At 41.0% G+C, this 18,019-nt stretch overlaps 1 protein-coding gene across 16 annotated transcripts in view; it reads right to left on the bottom strand.

Moving 5' to 3' along the window:
• Positions 1 to 1,733: 1,733 nt before the first annotated feature.
• The window catches only part of LOC125687107 (3'-5' RNA helicase YTHDC2-like), a 146,962-nt gene continuing 130,676 nt past the window's right edge, over positions 1,734 to 18,019 (bottom strand). For 3 of the 16 annotated variants that reach the window (XM_048931919.1, XM_048931914.1, XM_048931918.1), the window contains 10 exons: positions 17,141 to 17,246; positions 16,907 to 17,026; positions 16,298 to 16,570; positions 15,715 to 15,841; positions 15,014 to 15,219; positions 14,283 to 14,478; positions 10,212 to 10,318; positions 9,365 to 9,648; positions 8,739 to 8,913; positions 2,868 to 4,064 (listed from right to left, as the gene is read on the bottom strand). In XM_048931919.1, coding sequence (XP_048787876.1) covers positions 3,957 to 4,064; positions 8,739 to 8,913; positions 9,365 to 9,648; positions 10,212 to 10,318; positions 14,283 to 14,478; positions 15,014 to 15,219; positions 15,715 to 15,841; positions 16,298 to 16,570; positions 16,907 to 17,026; positions 17,141 to 17,246 — 1,702 coding nt within the window. In that variant the 3' untranslated portion in view covers positions 2,868 to 3,956. The other 13 variants (XM_048931926.1, XM_048931925.1, XM_048931915.1 and 10 more) reach the window with 12 other exon arrangements.

The raw sequence follows: 18,019 nt of genomic DNA, 5'->3' as shown, positions 1-18,019 counted from the left end.
AATAATTTGTAAGTTGTTAATTCCAAGAAGATCTTCATTTTAGATGTGTCAGGCACAAGGGAGCCTTGCTTCTTGTGTTTCTTAGTAGTAACAAAAACATATCTGAGAAGCAGTAGGAGAGAATCTTTCAGTCATCTCAAGTTACCAGGAATAGGTCAAGCACCAACCATTTTGCTTCTTACCAGATGGGCACCAGTGCTTGGGATGAGCGAAAGGTAAGCTTTCAGTCTTTATCCCTCGTGTGAACGAAGAAAGAAGGGAAACTACCTTCCCTTCCTTCCTGTATCATGGATCTAATTCTGTAGGTGTTACTCAAACACATGACCCAAAATGCCCCCAGGCACATTTAGTTGACCTTATTCCGGAGGTCAGTTAAAACTTAAATGACTTACCATTAAAATGATAACTTTCGATTTTTTTTTAATTATTTTTAATCAAAGCCTAAAAAATATTTTCACAGAATCCGCTTCTGATATATATGTTATATGTTATATATATGTTATATATATATGTTGGAAATATAACATGGCGCAAAGAAAACAGTCCAAGAGGTTTCTAGAGTGTGTGGAAGATAGCTTCCTTACACAGCTGGTACAAGAGCCTACCAGGGGTGGTGCCCTGCTTGACCTGCTCTTTGCTAACAAAGAAGGTCTGGTAGGTGATGTGAAGGTTGGAGACTGTCTAGGGCAGAGCGACCATGAAATTGCAGAGTTCTCTATTCTTGGAGATGTCAGAAGGGTGACTACCAAGACTACTATCTTGAACTTCAAGAGGGCGGACTTCGACCTGCTCAGGACGCTTGTAGCACAGGTCCCTTGGGAGTTGCTCCTCAAGGGTAAAGGGGTCCAGGGTAAAGGGACGCTCCTCAAGGTGGAAATCTTAAAGGCGCAAAAACAGGCTGTCCCTGAATACCGTAAGGCGAGCCGTAGGGGGAGAAGACCGGTGTGGATGAGCCGGGAATTACTGTCAAGACTCAGGAAGAAAAAGAGAGTCTATGTCCTGTGGAAGAAGGGACAGGCTACTAGGGGAGATTACAAGGAAGTTGCAAAGGAATGCAGGGAGGAAGTCCGGAAGGCGAAAGCCCATCTCGAACTTAGATTGGCCACTGCAGTAAAGCAGAATAAAGCAGAATAAGAAATCCTTTTACAAATATATCAATGACAAGAGAAAACCCAAGGATAATCTCTGTCTTTTAATTGATGCGGCAGGGAATGTGACCACAGATGACAAGGAGAAGGCTGAGGTCCTCAACGCCTTCTTTACATCTGCCCTTAATAGTCAGACCAGCTACCTTCAGGGCACTTTGTGCCCTGATCTGGATATCTGGGCTGACATGCAGCATATCTCCCTGGAGATCAAGGTGGAGACAGTTAGAGAGCTCCTCCTCCATCTGGACAGTCACAAGTTCATGGGACCGGATGGGCTGAGGGAGTTGGCGGGGGTGATCACTAAGCCGCTCTCGGCTATCTACCAGCGCTCCTGGTCGACTGGAGAGATTCCAGAGGATTGGAGGCTTGCTGATGTGACTCCCATCTACTGGAGTACTGGAGAACATGACAACAGACTTACACCTTCATTGCATACGTGCTCTCCAGAAATAGCATCCAAGCAGACCTGTGAAGTCAATACCAATTGGGTATGCATAGCAGACACTACACAGCACGCAAGAATGAATGGAGCGTTCTGTACTCTGTAGGAACACTTCAGTAGACATCAACACCAAAAGAGCAGGCTCAGAGGCAGAAAACGCTCTGTGTTTATTTTAACATCAACCACAAACATCGTGCTGACAGCAAATAGAGTGAATTGACACTAATCTTACAAAGCAAGAACTTAACCTGTAAAGAGAAACTCGGTAATCAAAGAAAGCTGTGCAGGCAGTTATTTCTTTAATGAACCCAAATCCCCTCCTAAGAATGCCCACAGTGGGGCCCTACAGACTTTCACCCATTACCACGCAACTGAGACTTAGTAAACTACGCTCATCTTTAACAAGGTGTAAAACTACAAACTGGGAGCAGACATCAAACAAGACAACTCTCAGAGGAGTCTCACGCTCCCTTTGATTTACGTATTTCAGTGAACTTCTATATTCTCCAGCTGCTCAATTGTTTGTGTGAATACATATTGATTTCTCACATGGAACGTCAACTAATACTTAAGGAAATCTTTCATTCGTTTTAGTAAAGGAAATTTGTTTAATTTCAACAACCCACAAGACCAATTATTACACTGGTTTCTTTACCACTCATGCTGAAAAAGCTTTGAACGTAACTGTGTACTTCAACAGTTCAAACTGTACTTGCTGTGCCATTTAAAACTCAGTAAGCACAATGGCAGATTTTGTTCTTAATTTAACCCTATTTCTGAAAATCACCTACACACTAAATATTTTACTTGAGAAAAAAATAATTCACTTGAAATCAGGCGGGTGAACAACGTTAAGATTTTTGTTAATACATGAAAAATATTACAGTCCACTTTATTTCCTTTTACTCTTCCAGTGCCAGCTGCACAGCATCACTAACACTTTCAGGCCTTGTTGCACCATCTTCTTCCTCATCTTCTTACTGCAGGCACATCTCTGGCTTTAAGTAATTTTGGACACCCAGGGCTGGAAAAAAAAGCAAGCAGTTAGCAAACATTACCTTCTCTTACTTCTTAACAGCTGCAAGGACAAATGCTGTCAAGCTCAATTGCACATAGATAGCTTTTCCTCTATCACAAAAAGCAAATAATACAAGAAATACCTACTGCTATTTTATTACTTTACGTTGTCAGTTGAGCTTTTTCCTGCTGAAGTAGGATGATCCCAGAGCTGGAGCAACTGCTCTCCAATTTGCGGGTCCAGCTCCTAGAAATAAGCAGAGAATTAGACAAGTCTGTTCTGTATTAAACTACCTGCAACACGACAGATAAAGGCGATTACTTTCAGTTCCTCTGGAAGAACTCATTCTCTTTGCTGTTGAGACATACACTGGAACCTCCCTGCACAAGATTTTGTTTGTTTTAAATGGGGCTGAAAGAAGACAAATCATCAGCCCAGTTGGTTCAAGCTTTCTTTCCATCCACAGTAAGACACCATTTTTTAAGAAGACAATTCTCACTGAACAGACCACCACTACACACAAGAACATCTCAACCACATATCCTGTGCCTTTCTAAAAACAAAGATTATTATTCTCTCTATTCTAAGCTTAATTCAGTAAAGTGCAAACAAGTGATAGGTTGCCTCTTTGTAGAACCACGGCCATAAATACAGAACAGTTGTGTAAAGATCCTTAAGACTCTTTCGGTCTGAAGAACTATTGGCCATAGAATCACAGAATCAATTGATCAGGTTGGAAAAGACCTTCAAGATCATCAAGTCCAACCATATCACTCTAACAACCTTCTGCTAAATCATGTCCCTGAGCACCACATCCAAACGGTTCTTGAATACATTCCTGCATGGTGACACAACCACCTCCCTGGAGCCTATTCCAGTGCTTCACAACCCTTCCTGTAAACAAGTTTTTCTTCATATCCACTTAAACCTCCACTGGCACAACTTGAGGCCATTTCCCCTCAGCCTGTCTCCTGTCACCAGTGAGAAGACACCAACCCCACTTTCGCTGCAGTCACCTTTCAGATATTGCAAGAGAGCAGTAAGGTCTCCTCTCAGCCTCCTTTTCCCCAGAGTAAACAGCCCCAGCTCCTCCAGTCTCTCCTCACAGGCCATATTCTCCAAGCCCTTCACAAGCCTTGCTGCTCTTCTTTGGACCTGCTCCAGCACCTCCATGTCCTTTCTGTGCTGAGATGCCAAAACTGAACACAGTACTCGAGGTGGGGCCTCACCAGTGCTGAGCACAGGGGCAGGACGACTTCCCTACTCCTGCTCACCACACCATTTCTCATACAGGCCAGGATGCCATCGGCCTTCTTGGCCACCAGGGCACAGGTGGCTCACATTCAGCTCACTGTCCAGCGGTACACCAAGGTCCCTTTCCATCAGGCAGCTTTCCAGCCATTCCTCCCCAAGCCTGTATCTCTAAAGACATCCTAGCAAATCTCTGGAACAAAAACTGAAACACAAAAGGAAAAACACAGTTTTAAACTGTGGAATTAAATAATGATTGCACTGAAGACTAAACATTCTAATTAGTTTTAGGGTGATCTCACTATATCCCTCAAGCAGCTGGATGTATAAAAATGTTTAATCTGGAAAAAATCAAAAGTATCTTTCTTTTTGCCTCTTCAAAGATGCTCTCTGAAATCTGACCACGAGCAAAGTCTATCAGTCACTTGGGATTACACTGAAAGACTCAGCAAATTTTAAATGTCATAAAAACATCAACAATAACACTGTATTACATAACAGTCCATTAGCTCTTCTGTTGAGTTGTAGATGTTGTTGCATCTTCATTCCCATCTTCTGTTAAATTTTCACACAGAATTAATACAAGGTAGCTGTTTGTCAAACACAGAAGTCAGAGTTGCTTTGGTTTTCTTTTTCTCCAAAGAACCACGAATAAATTACAAAAAAGACAAACATTCAGAGAGTATAAAGAAGGAAACAAACAAGAAGATTTCTTCCCCTACTTGTCTCCTTCCTCCAAAAACAAAAAAATCAAACCTACAACAACGAATCACATCCAGCTCATCTACCACTTCTGGCATCTCTTCTGCAAGTCATAGTGCTGTACTCTCCCTGGACTCCTGAGTTAGCAGCACGCACTACTGTTTGAAGACACTGAATTGGATTCCCGTGGCAAGGTTTTGGTAGCAGGGGTCTCTGCATGGAAGCTTCTGCAAGCAGAATTAAGCAGTGTCCCATGTGAGAGCAGAACCAGCTCCAACTGCACCAAAAGGGATACGCTGCTGCCGGAGCTGAGCCACAGGAGACACCAGCTGTGCTCTGAGAGGATCCGAGTTAAGAGAGGGAAAACGACTGCACAACAGCAGCTAAGAGAGGAGTGATAAATGGGAGAGAAGCAGCCCTGCAGGCCCTGAGACCTGTGCAAGAGAAGGGGAGGAGGCGCTCCACACATAGAACCGAAGCTCTATGCAGCCCAGGAAAGGCCCACAAATCAGATTCACAGAGGCTGCGAGGGACCTCAGGGGATCATTTAGTCCAACCCTTCTCCTAAAGCAGGTTCCCTAGAGATGTTACACAGGAAAGTATCCACGCTAGTCTCAAACACCTCCAGAGAAGTCGACACAACTTCTCTGAACAGCTCATTCCAATGCTCTGTCAATCCTAAGAGCGAAGTTCTTTCTCATGTTCAGATGGAACTTTGTGTTCCAGCTTGTGCCCATCACCCCTTGCCCAGTCACTGGCCACCAAAAATAAGAGCCTGGCCTCCATCTACTTGACATCCACCCTTTAGATATTTTTAAGCACTAATAAAATCCCTCTTCATCTTTTCCAGGTTGGTATCTCAGGTCTCTCAGTCTTACCTCATGCAAGAAATGCTCCAGGCCCCTCATCATCTCTGTGGCCATCCATTGGATACTCTCTAAAAGTTCCTTGAACCAAGGAGTCCAAATGTAACCAAAATGCAGGACTTGCACTGGATCTGGTTACAAGGCCATACAGCTGGCCTAAGCCCATTGATCCAGCCCATCCGGATCCCTCTGTAGTGCTTTCCTGCACCCAGGCACATCAACATTTTCTCCCAACCTGGTGTCATCTGCAAACTCACCCAGGTGTTACTCAATCCCTCACCCAAATCATCAAAGACATTAAGCAAGGCCACGTCCAATGCTGACGCCTGCAAAACACCACCAGTAACCAGGAGGATTCAACTCCATCCACCTCCATGAGCTGGGCCCAGCCATCCAGCCACGTTTTTAGACAGTGTACCTGTTCAAGCCATGGCCTGCTGTCTTCTCCAAGAGAATACTGTGACAAACAGGTCCAAGGCTTTACGCACGTCTAAGCAGGCTACGTCTACAGGCCTCCTGATGAGGACGGTCAAGTGGGACTTGCCTTTCAGGAACCCACGCTGACTAGGCCTGATCCCCTGCTTGTCCTGCATATGCTGTGTGACTGTACTCAAGATGATCTATTCCACGACGTTCCCTGGTACAGAGGTCAAGGTGACAGGCCTGGAGTTTCCCAGCTCCTTCTCCTTTCCCCTTTTTGAAGATGAACTGACCGTGGCTTGCTTCCATTCCACAGACACCTTCCCCATTTTCCAATACCTCTCAAAGATGACAGAGTGGCTGGGCAATCACTGTTTCCAGCTCCCTTTGAACTCATGGGTGCATCCCATTGGGACGCATGCATTTGTGTGCACTGAGTTTCCCTTGCTGATCTCTGCCTGACCCTCCTTATCTACCAGCATTAAATCACCAGACACGCAGTTGAAACAGATTTAGCTCAAGACAGACTTCAGTGGAAATTAGTGGATGGAATGGAAATTTTTTAAAAAAGAGAGACTTGATGCAATAAAACATTAACTGCAATGTAAATTTCAAATTCTCATGGATGTGAAAAATGTGAAAAATGCAGGTAAGGCAACATCAACCACCAACACTCCAGATTTCAGCATCTCTTTCTTTCCATTTCCTTTCTGGAGGAGAGCACCAACACAGCAGATCATTTTCACTACCAAATAACACGCCAACATGCCTTTCCAACAGTACATCTGCTTTTGCCAAATCATTACATGCCATCACTATGACAGCTGCATTCACTTAGGCTTGTTCATTAGACTAGCTTTTATGAACAGTTTTGTGTGAAAAAGGTATATTAGGCTTTTGCAAACCGAACGGGGAAAGTTCAGGTTAGCCCTTTTTGCAATGCAGCTGATACACAGATTCACTCAACCACACCAGGTCCTTAACTTCCAATCAGGTTCTATGCTGACAAGTCTCTCTCTAAACTAGAATTCAACAAACAAAATATTACTGCATACTCTTCAAAGGTCATGAAGACCAATCCTCTGACCTAAACATTTGTGAAGGCAAGACAAAGCTGCTCAAGAATCGTAATACAACTTCCTAGTCTTCTAGGTTTTAGAAATCACTGCTAAGGCATGAGAGATTTCATCCAAGTCTGTCCTACTGTGAGTCACTTATCAGTCTCTCAGAACTGCCAATGCACTGTAGCTGCTTATTCACTTACAATGTTAGCTTTTGACTGCAAAGGTAACTGTAGCAATCCTTCAGCTTTTTCCTTGGTTTCTTTTTCATGGATTAATGTAGCTAACTCATTACAAACAACCTGACAGATGCCTGAATGCAATTCAGTCTTCACTATTTGAGCAATAAGGTAAGTTACCTGAGAAGGCACATTACAAAGAATGAAGAACACTCTTCTTAGCCATCACATTCATTTGCTTTTACACTTTACTAACTAGAAAGTCAAAAACCCTAAGTAAAAATCTTCACACTGGAGTCATCTGCTGCACTCCCCTCATAATTGGTATTAAGTAAGGACTAAGGAAGAATTCACCTGAAAGCAGCCAGATCCTTGAACAGAAAATAAAGTAGACCAAGCTGCCCTCCCAAAAAGCTCCGTTTGGCTTTTGTTCATTACTTGGCGTAACAGACTGTACACCTTTCTGTTGAGAAATATCAAGGTTTTGCAGATTGCTGCTTCTCATTATAAAGTACCAAACTAGCAGACATAAGTCTTGGTGAAGTTTTGGAACCCCAGAAAAATTCACTTATGATGAACTTTTAGTTTTCAACCTTTACAAGATAAGGACAAATCTTTTCACTGTATTCCTGCTCTCCACCCCCAGACTCTATTACAAACACAGAACTGCTGAGTTTGTTCTGCATGGATTGCCTTTTAAATGCATTCTGTATGGATTGCCTTTTAAATGCATTTCAGATCTATTTTACACTTCGAAGCTCCTTTCAAAGCAACTATTCATGAGAAGCAGCAAACAAGCAAGAAAGAAGACGACTCAGTAGCCTAGTGATTAACCGAAACGCTTTGATATTTGACACACCTGGTGTCCTTCTAGAAATTAATCCTGCTCAACTGTGGCCTCAAGTACTTCAGGAATCACCCATTCTCTTCCACAGTGACTAAATTTTAAAACTGATAGACTTCAACATTCCTAAGCCCTCCAATGCCACTGTGTCAATGCCTAGAGGTTTAGAATAGGTTTACTTCTTAGTGATTGGTTTACTGTCACTTTGGTTGACTACTGAAACATACTGGGAGAATTACCGCAGCAGCCTCAACATGAACCACACGCTTTGTTGAAGTGTTTGCCGTTCAAAGAGAAAACAGTACAAGAAAAACAAATTAAAGGAGCAAAAATAAGGCGGGTAACAAAATGAAAAAGAAGAGAATCAGTATCTTGGTATCTGCTACTACAGAAACAGAAGGAGGCAGAAATCAAAGCAAAAACAATGCATTCAGAATTACTACATAATTCTTCAGATCTGTATTATGTACTAGCTCAGAAGAAGAATCTAGAACACCTTCTCAGCTTATTATATACAGTTTTAGAACAGCTCTTCTACTTTGGATAGCTTTACCTCTGATTTCCTATTTCGCATAGACTTGACTTCAGCAGTGTACAAACAATATTTTAACTGTATCTAACTAGCATAATGAGGATATTTAGTCTAGGTTGAAAGCTGCAAGAAAAAAAAGTGCTATGCAGCTGTTAAAAATCAAAACACAAAGATCTTAATTTATCCATGTAATGCACAGCACTATTGAAAGTTACCAGTGAATTTATTTCTGAAATTCAGAGTGGATATCAAAGTGGGTAATTTATGAATGCTACCTTTCCAGACATTGCAGAAGGACTAGCACGTGGGCTAGGACAGGAACTGCTGCCTGTAGATTTCACTGATGACTGATCTGACTTCTCATCTGATGTTCGTTTGGAAGACAAAATATTTTTGTCTTTGTATCTCCTTGGCTGATGAAATGCTGGATGTGCAGACTTCCTCAGAACTCTAAACGTAGAGGTTGGTACCAAATGGTGTTAATATACAAGGGTTTGGCAAGCAATCACAGAAATACTAAGGTATACACAGTAGTGTATCACATAGCTACATGCATTACAGAAATTACAAACTATATCAAACACTTCAAATCTAAGAAATGCATACTGCTCATCACACATCAGTTTAGAATGCTAAACTTTCTGCTACTACTTTTACTTACTGTGATCTCTCTGAGATCACAATTCAGGAATGTTCTTACCTGTACTGTCATACAGCAGGCACACACATGGAACTTTTATCAGTGAAATCATGGCTACAAAGCAATACAGGAAAACACCAATTCTTCCATATTTCCTTTCTTTTTTTTTTTTTTTTCCCCCTTTTTAATGCCTAGCTAAAATACAACTGGAGCTTTTGTAGAAAACAGGGTTCTTTTAACTGTAGGTTTTCAGAAGCTTACTTTTCAGCATTAGAGGAATCATCAGATAATTCATTTTCTGCTGAGGTGCTGGCTGACCTCCAGGTAGGTGCTGAAGGAAGTTCATTGTAAGAAACAGGCCTTGGCCTCTGACCAACTCCTGAAGGCTGCAGCAATCCCGCAAACTGTTCTTCAGTACTTAAAACAGATACAATTGTTCTTATAGTTATTTCATCAGCTTGAGACCAAGGTTTAGAAGGAGCTCTCATTCGGCGCAGAAGTAAGCTATGCCACTTGAGTTTGAGTTGCATCAGCAAACCAGCAACCTGTCATGAACACAAACTGTTAAACACTAATGAACGTTAGATTACACAGGTATACACTCTCTTATCAGGCAGCATCTGGTATTCTATGATGAACAGAGTGCAGGCCAAAGGGCAATACTCAACCACGAGTAAAGCAGGAAAAAGATTTAAAGAAAGCTACTCAGTTCCTATAAATGGAAGAAAAAAGGTGCTTCAAGGTCATTACTAGAACTTTCCATTTCAATCAGCTCTGCCAGAAAGTCAAAGTTATACAGTAAACTTACAGAACTTATTTTTCACTTTCACTTTTATCCTGTAGGAATACAGACTGACAGGGAGAAAAGAAAGTATTACACGATTCTGAAGGAAGAGCTTAATTTCTAAGGGAGATCATTGTCTTATGCATAATAATTCAAATGACAACATATTTTAGAAGACCAGAATTTAACTTCCATATTATCTAAAAACTGTTCTGAACTCTTTTGCAAGATAGCATTACTACCGCATCTGAATGGTGAATGTTTCATAACCCAGTCACAACTCCACCTTCTAAAGTATTCCGAGCTTCTCTGAACATTACTTACTTCAGAGTCCAATTTGAAATGGAGCCATTCATCCAGCTTCAGTAGTGCCACATTGGATCTTTCGTCCTCCATCCCACTATCACTGTCATCATTAGCTACCCTATTTCCTGAATCAAACAGATATAAAACCAGCATTCAATTTCCATACAATCGTCATCAGATGTGCACTATTCACAGCATAATGCATGAAATAACAGTTTTCCTTCTAAATTAAGAATATTTTAAAATTACATTTATTTGCTGCAAATACATCTCAGTAACAAGTCTGCTCGCCTGCATTTGCTTCAGCAGAACTCCAGTACCCAGAACTCCTGAGGTCCTGTTACGTAAGCACCCACATTCACGACTCAAGCCACAAAACCATTTGTTGATATTGATGAAGGTTATAACACAAACTTCTGGCTTGAAGATCTTTGCAAAAATCACACACTGCTGTATGCTTTATTTCCTAGGAAAGCAGCAGACCTAAATAATTATAAATGTCTGTTTGTATATATACATACTACTACAATGAAGTCTCACTTCTAGAAGTAATTCTTGATTTCTATTAAAAAACTATTCTTTAAGGGTCTTGCTCCTTGGCTATTACAAGAAAGATTAAAACTGTCTCTTCTTTATACTCAAATAGAAGTTCTAGGGAACAGATGGCAAAATAGATGAACTTCTACTCCAATACCATCAAACTTAAATGAAAAAAATAAATGAAAATTTCTTCGTACTTCATTTCTTCCTGCTAATTGTCATTAAAAGCTGCTAACCTTTGAAATGCATTTTCCAGCTACAAGCAATACAAATATTCTGCTATATTGTTTCTAAATTGCTATTTAGTTTAAATAAACTGGCTCAAACTATCAAATGGTCTGCGGAGGAAGAAAGTGTGTACATCACAATTTTCAGTGCCAATACTGACAACAGACATTTCATAATATCATTTGCATGCCTTATTTCATTACTAACTATATTATAATTTGTGAGACTTCAGGACTACCTAACTACAATTTAAGGATATTAATCTGTTCTATTCATACGTATGAATTTAAGTAATTTAATATAACCATTCTGGCTGTCCTTTCTAACAGAACAATCAATACTGGTTGCTACAGAAATACTACATAAGAAAGCTGTAAAGTATTCTCAGAATTTTACACCTTACATCAAACTAAGCACTACCACATCAAAGTGTTCTCTGTGCACACTACTGCCATTTCCAACATCTCAAACAAGTCCTGTTGAGGTGGAACAAAGGCTTAATGCTACCTTGAAGTTAAAGCCCATGTTGGTCCTGCCTCCACAGCTGACCAGACCAACTTCTGCTAGTATATTTACCACCTAAATTTTAAGTACTGTTGAGGGAAGAGGAGGAGAGCAAGAAAAACAGAGCAGAAACAGAGTAACTACTAGCATCTTCTACAATCTAGGGACAACTACCACAGACACAGTTCACAAAAGCTTGTTCTAAAGCTTGTTACTTCACTTATCTTGGGAAAGTGTAGATTTATACCACTGGGTGCATCCACCCTCTTAGGGTTTATAAGGAGGCCAATACCATTTCACATCAAGTCTAGATCCACCCTGTTAACCCACTACACCAAAGCCTATGCAAATCACGGAAGCAGTGGTCCTACTCACCCACCGTCAGCATTTCTGGTAAATTAACCTCAGGAATTAAAACAGTGGCAGACTTTCTAATTATGAAAACCAAGTTTTCTTAAGCTGAACATGAAGGGTTCAGAGCTGCTTTGGATGTGGTTGGTAGCAAAGCACAGCACCTTTTGGCACCCTTACTGCCCGTATGGGGCTGGATGTTCAGAGGGAGGGTCCCCTCATGCAACTGATGCTATGTGGATTTAAGTGGATCATAATGATACACAACAGGCTCCAACAAGGATTTCTAGGAATCTCAAAATCATAGAAGCACAGAATCACAAGGTTGGAAACGATCCATAAGATCATCTAGTCCAACTGTCTTCTCATTACCACTGCTACCACAAGCACTAAACCACATCTCGCAGCTCCTCATCCAGGCGCCTCTTGAACACTGCCAGGGACGGCGACTCCACCACCTCCCTGGGCAGCCATTCCAGTGCCTGACCACCCTCTGAGAGAAAAAGGTTTTCCTAATTCCAAGCAAAACCTCCTCTGGTACAACTTGGAACCATTTCCCCGGGTCCTGTTCATCGCCTGGGAGAAGAGGCCCCTCCTCATCATGCTGTGCAAAGGCCTTGCTCAAGTCCAGGTAGACTACACTGGTGGACACTGGAAGGACAACTGAAGTAGTCATTCCATCACAGAAGGCCATCAGAATGCTTAGGCATGATCTGCCCTTCGTGAAGCTGTGCTGTCTGTCTCACTTTCTCTCCTCATCTCACATAGGCCTTAACATCTCCTTCCACGAGGGTGTGCTCTTTGCCAGGCCCACATTCCTCAAGGTCACAAACTTGACCAGGGCACTGTCACTGCAACCCAGGCTGCCTCCAATCTTAACCTCTTTAATCATCTCTTCTACACTGTTGAGCACCAGGCCCAGAAACATTTCCCCTCTGGTGGCTCTATCCAACACCTGGAATCAGAAGCTTATCATCAATGGACCCCAGGAATCTCCTGAATCACGTGCAGTTTGGCTGTGTTGCTTCCCAGCAGGTATCTGGGTGGTTCAATCCACCAGGATGACAGCCTGTGAGCACAACGCCTCAAGGCCGAAGTGAAAAAGCCTTGTCAGCAGGCTCTCCGTGATCAGATGTGGCCTGTAACAGACCCCAACCACCAAACCTTCTTTACTGGACGAGTCCCTCATTGTAACCCACAAGCTCTCAAACTTGTTACTACTGTTTCTCAGAGGCAGCTCTTCACAGTCTAGCCACTTCTTAACAATAGAGGGAAACTCATCTGTCCTACTTGGTCTTTCCTTTGTGAAAAGCTTAGAGCCCTTAATCATAGTATTCCAGTTACACGAGTTATCCCATTGTGTTTCTGTGATAGCACTGAGATCACAGTTTTACCATTGCACCGCCATTTCCAATTCCTCCTGCTTATTCAACACTGTATACATTGGTACAGAGGCACTTCAGCTGGGCTTCTAGACATATTACCTTCTTGAAGGAGGCCTCCAAACAGCCTGTGGGACAAATCTGAAGTTCTTGCTCCACTGCTTCCCTACGCAGCAGCATTCCATAATTTCCCCCCCATTTACATCATAAACCTTCAAATCTTACAGGAAGATGTTCTGTAAATCTACTTCTCTACTACTCATAACACAACATGATGCTGAACTGTTCGCAGATCAGGGTAACTTACAAGTAATTATTCAAATATTATCTGGGACTTAATAATGCCTGAGTTCAACATTTTTTCTGGTTAACTAATCTCAGACAAATGAAAGCAAACCTGCTTCTGTCCAGTAGAGACATAAGTGGTTTACTACGGTATGTTTTCGTAAGTATTACAGCAGGAAGAGAAGGAGATCTCCTGAGGTCATTCTTCAATAGCGTTGTATGAGGGATGCCTGAGACTTCACCTGAACAGGTAGAACGTGTCTAAGCAATCAGTTACAACTCAAGTTAGAAAGATGGGGAAGACGAAACAATATTTGATTAAAAAGTAATTGTTCAGAACGGATGACCAGTAACAGAAAGAAAGCGTAACAGGGTAATTGCTGTTTATAATCAATTAGCATCTGCAAAGAAATCAGCCCTTTAATGAGAACCCCAAGAAAAAAAAATCACCGTAGACTAAGAATATAGATCCCAATCCTTGTCATATGTTTCATAATCTTTACCTACAGCAGCATATAAGGCCAAGATGGTGGTTACTTCTGATAGTATAATAAAGATTAGAAAGATGTAGCACTCAATGTTCTTTGAGAAATCATACACATTTAGAAGATTACTTGCCTGTGCCTGAGGCACTACTTACAGAACCAGAAAACTAGTCTTCAACAGCTACAGGTACCGTGGCTTTGTAGCTTTAAGAATTCACTCACACATGTATTGCATATTCTTGTGAAAGAAGCCTTCTATGTCACATACTGCTGTATATCCAATTGAAACTTGCCAAATCCAAAACCCCATATACCTCGAAAGGACAAAGGCTCTTCCAAAGCATTATGTGGTAACCTAGCTGGTCCAGAGAAGAGTGCCACAGTGACAGGTGTTACAACTGAACAACATCTGATATTTGCTATCCTGCGAGCTCTTGTCATTTCATCATATATAAGCCAGTCAGTAGGGAGTGCCTGAACAGCTGCAGCTTGCCCATTTGATGGCGGAATCTGCACAAGAGCAACCGAGAGACTAGGCTGTTTTAACTTCCATTTGTAATTAAAATAAGTTTAAACACATTTAGTATTTTAAACATACAAATATGTGAACAGATACACACAGAAAAACTCAACCACACTTCAGAAGAACATTCAAACATCTCTGAAGCTAAACCTTGTTTCTCCATGTATCTAGAAATTTGAGTTTCAGAGCAGAACGTCTTGCTACTATCAGCAGAGATTACTGTATCTCCAGAACAGGTTCCTAAGAAGGCTGTTTGGTTTTTTTTATATGCCATATTATCTTGTCCCAATAGAAGGATTAAGTGAGTTAAGTTCTGGTGAAAAAACAGTGCTCTTAAGACAGTGCTTTATTTTATCATCCCGGCAGGAAAAGCATTTCTTAAAAACACAGTGTCTAAAAACAGGCACATGCAGGCTTCTTTAAAGTACTGACGAATTTAGAGGCACGTTTCTAAAACTTCCTTAACTTTGACAGAATATTTTTGAACCTGCAGTTCATAAAAACAAGAGTAATATTTATTACCTTTTTATACTGAGCCTGGCTAAGAACAGACGTAGGATGAAATCGCACTTTCTTCTCTTCTGGGCCTGTCAAAACCAGGTTTTCCCTGTCCACATGCACAAGATTGGGGTACATCCCAGCCACTAAGGCAGCTTTAACCACAGCCCAGTTTTCAGAGTTAGCATTAACATCTCTAATATCAGCACTTCCTCTGGCTCTGACAAAACCTGAAGAGGACACAGAAATTACACTGGATTGCTTAATCACATTTCTGTTTCTGAAAAGGAATTCGAGACAAAGGTGAAATAAACTATGCATTTGCTGCATTTTTCAGAATGCCAATTTTAACAGCACCAAGAAAAAAAATACCAGAAATACTTCTTGATGTTTCATGCTAACACAAAACGTAATTCATTCTTACAGAAATAAATTAATAGGACATAAAAATTCAAGGCAACATTTCACACACGAGTCATACCAGATTTCTTACGAAAACCAGTGAAATGAGGACATATGAGGGCACTTCCACTCAGGTTAGCATCTAATTCTGTTATCAGCTACAGTTCCTCACTCTAGCATGTTCACCACACTCAGAAAGTACATGTCCATTTCACATTAGGAAAGGAAAACAAAATCAGTGAATTCTATTCTTGTCACAGTCTATATACACTTGTACTAGACTGAATTCAAAAACTATGTTAAGAAAAATCTGAGCTATTTACCTGAAGCTCTAAGCTGACCAAGTAACTGAGTTCTCATCCCTGTGATGATTTCCATTGTAGCGTGAGAAAGAAAGTTTTTTTCACAGAAGACCCTCTCCCAGCCATCACTTCGTGCCTTCTGCCATGCCTACAAAGAGTATTTTTTAGCTGAACAAATCTATAGACAAATTTGGAAATAAGAAAATGCACTTAAATACAGTGACATATGTTAATAAAAAGAGGCCAAAACCAATTCTGAAACTGAAATGTATTAAACCATTTCTCTAGTCAATTACTAAATTTTGTTTACCCAATTCTCTACATTAACTTAATCTATCTCCTACATCTCTCTATCTCTATATTGTTTTCTATCCTGTCAAAATGGTAACGGTTGAAACTTAGGTTAAAAAATATAAAACTGAACAGCTGAATACAATGTTTCCTTACAACATTGTTAATTAGTTCAAGACAGTAAATCTGCTACACAAAAAGAACCTTCACTCTCTAAGGACTCCCTCTAGTCAATCATTTCACATCCAATGTTATATCATTTACTTTTGTACATATGCTATTATTGGTACCCTTTCTGAAGATGAAACAATACCTGGAAAGCCCTGAGGAGCACCATATGGTCACTGAATGTTCCTGCAGCTAAACGTTTTCTGCACAGCATAGCTGCACGCTTTTGAGAGGCCACCATAGGTAGAACAAAAGGCTCTCGATACGCAAGAGTGCAAGCAATGGTGAGAATGGGATCCAGGCACTTCAAAACAACAGCACACAGCACCATTTTACCAAGGTGTGGCTCTACAGGTAATTCGGCAAGATGATAACCAAGTTCAGTGAGGTCTTCCCAAACATCCATGGCATCTATTTTCTGATAATAAAACAGTAAGGGGGGGGTGGGGCAGAGAAGAGCACAGACAAAAATAATATACAGTGAAAATAGAAAAGATGTGAATACAAGACATTAAATAGACTTGCTCTGACTACTAAGAACATACGCCAAACTCTGTGTGAAGTTTGAGACCACGTTCTTAAGCATTCTTTTCCCTTAACATGAAAACATCACAAAAGTGAAAACAGAACAAAAACACAAAGCATCCTTAAGTAACTAAAGAGTCTCAAGAAACACAAAACTCAGTAACAGATGTTGCCACACCAAAAGCACAGAAGCAAATACGATTCCATCTGGATCTGTACCTATGCTGACCTTGAGCATCTGTATGGCGTTCCTCACAATTAAAGCTGGTGGAGGATCAGGAGCTTTCATGAGAAAGTCAACAACTGGGCAATTCACTGGAGCCAGTAGTTTTGTGTGTAGACAAAGCTCCTACAAGTTAAAAATTCAAAGTTAAGATTACACAAAAGAACTCCTACTGTGACTGATAACATGGCTAGACACTAATAACTACACTGAAGTTGTAAGTTATAAGAGAACACATGCCTGAAGCGGCATTCTTCGAAGTTCCGGAGTCTGAAATTCCAACATATTCTGAAATCGGAGCTTGCTGAAGAGATGGAAGCAGACTCCAGGCCGACAGCGCCCAGCTCTTGAACATAAAATATGGTAAGCTATTAATTGTAACATCTTTTAAACTAAAGGCGAAATGCAAAAAATCACAAAAAACAATGAATTCCCCCATAACACATACATACACATGCAAAAACATCCCACAGATATGGAACAGAAGTGTACAAGCATATGTAACAGAAAGATAAAGTTGTCATTTAGCCAAATGCGAAGCAAGAGACTTCTAGAACATGAACCACTTTTAATACGACAGAAATTTATTGTGATTTTACCCCAACACTGAAAGATTTAGAAAAACAAAAAATAAGTTAAGCAAGTGCTCCCTGAGCATCCAAAGTGTTCTGTTGTTTTTTGTTTCTTTGGTTGTTTGGATTTTTTTTGTTTGTTTTGCAAGTCCAAGGTCAATCTGAAATCCCATTGTTTTTGCTATAAGGAAAATCTTCATTTCCTCCTCTGGCAAAACCCTTCAACATGCCCCAAAGAACCAGGAGTCAGCCCAGAGTAAGAAGTAGAACAAGGGCTGAACAAATGAGAGAGGGGACAAACAGCAAACACACGCAGAACGAAATTCCAGCAGACTAATACCAATGCTGTAGCAGCAAATACAGCCCCCCAGGACCCACTGTTGCACTTAGCCCTCACCCAGCACTGGGAAGAACAGGAGTTGGGAATTTATTTGACAAAGGAATGTAGGAATTACTGTTCAATGTCTCCTCTAATAGAGCGATGAAGCAGTATGGAAAACTTGTAACAGGCCTTCCTTTTCCCACAGTAAAGTAAGTTGTATAAAAT

The sequence above is a fragment of the Lagopus muta genome, chromosome Z, assembly GCF_023343835.1.
Source record: "Lagopus muta isolate bLagMut1 chromosome Z, bLagMut1 primary, whole genome shotgun sequence".
NCBI lineage: Eukaryota > Metazoa > Chordata > Aves > Galliformes > Phasianidae > Lagopus > Lagopus muta.
This window is presented reverse-complemented; position numbering and strand designations above follow the sequence as displayed.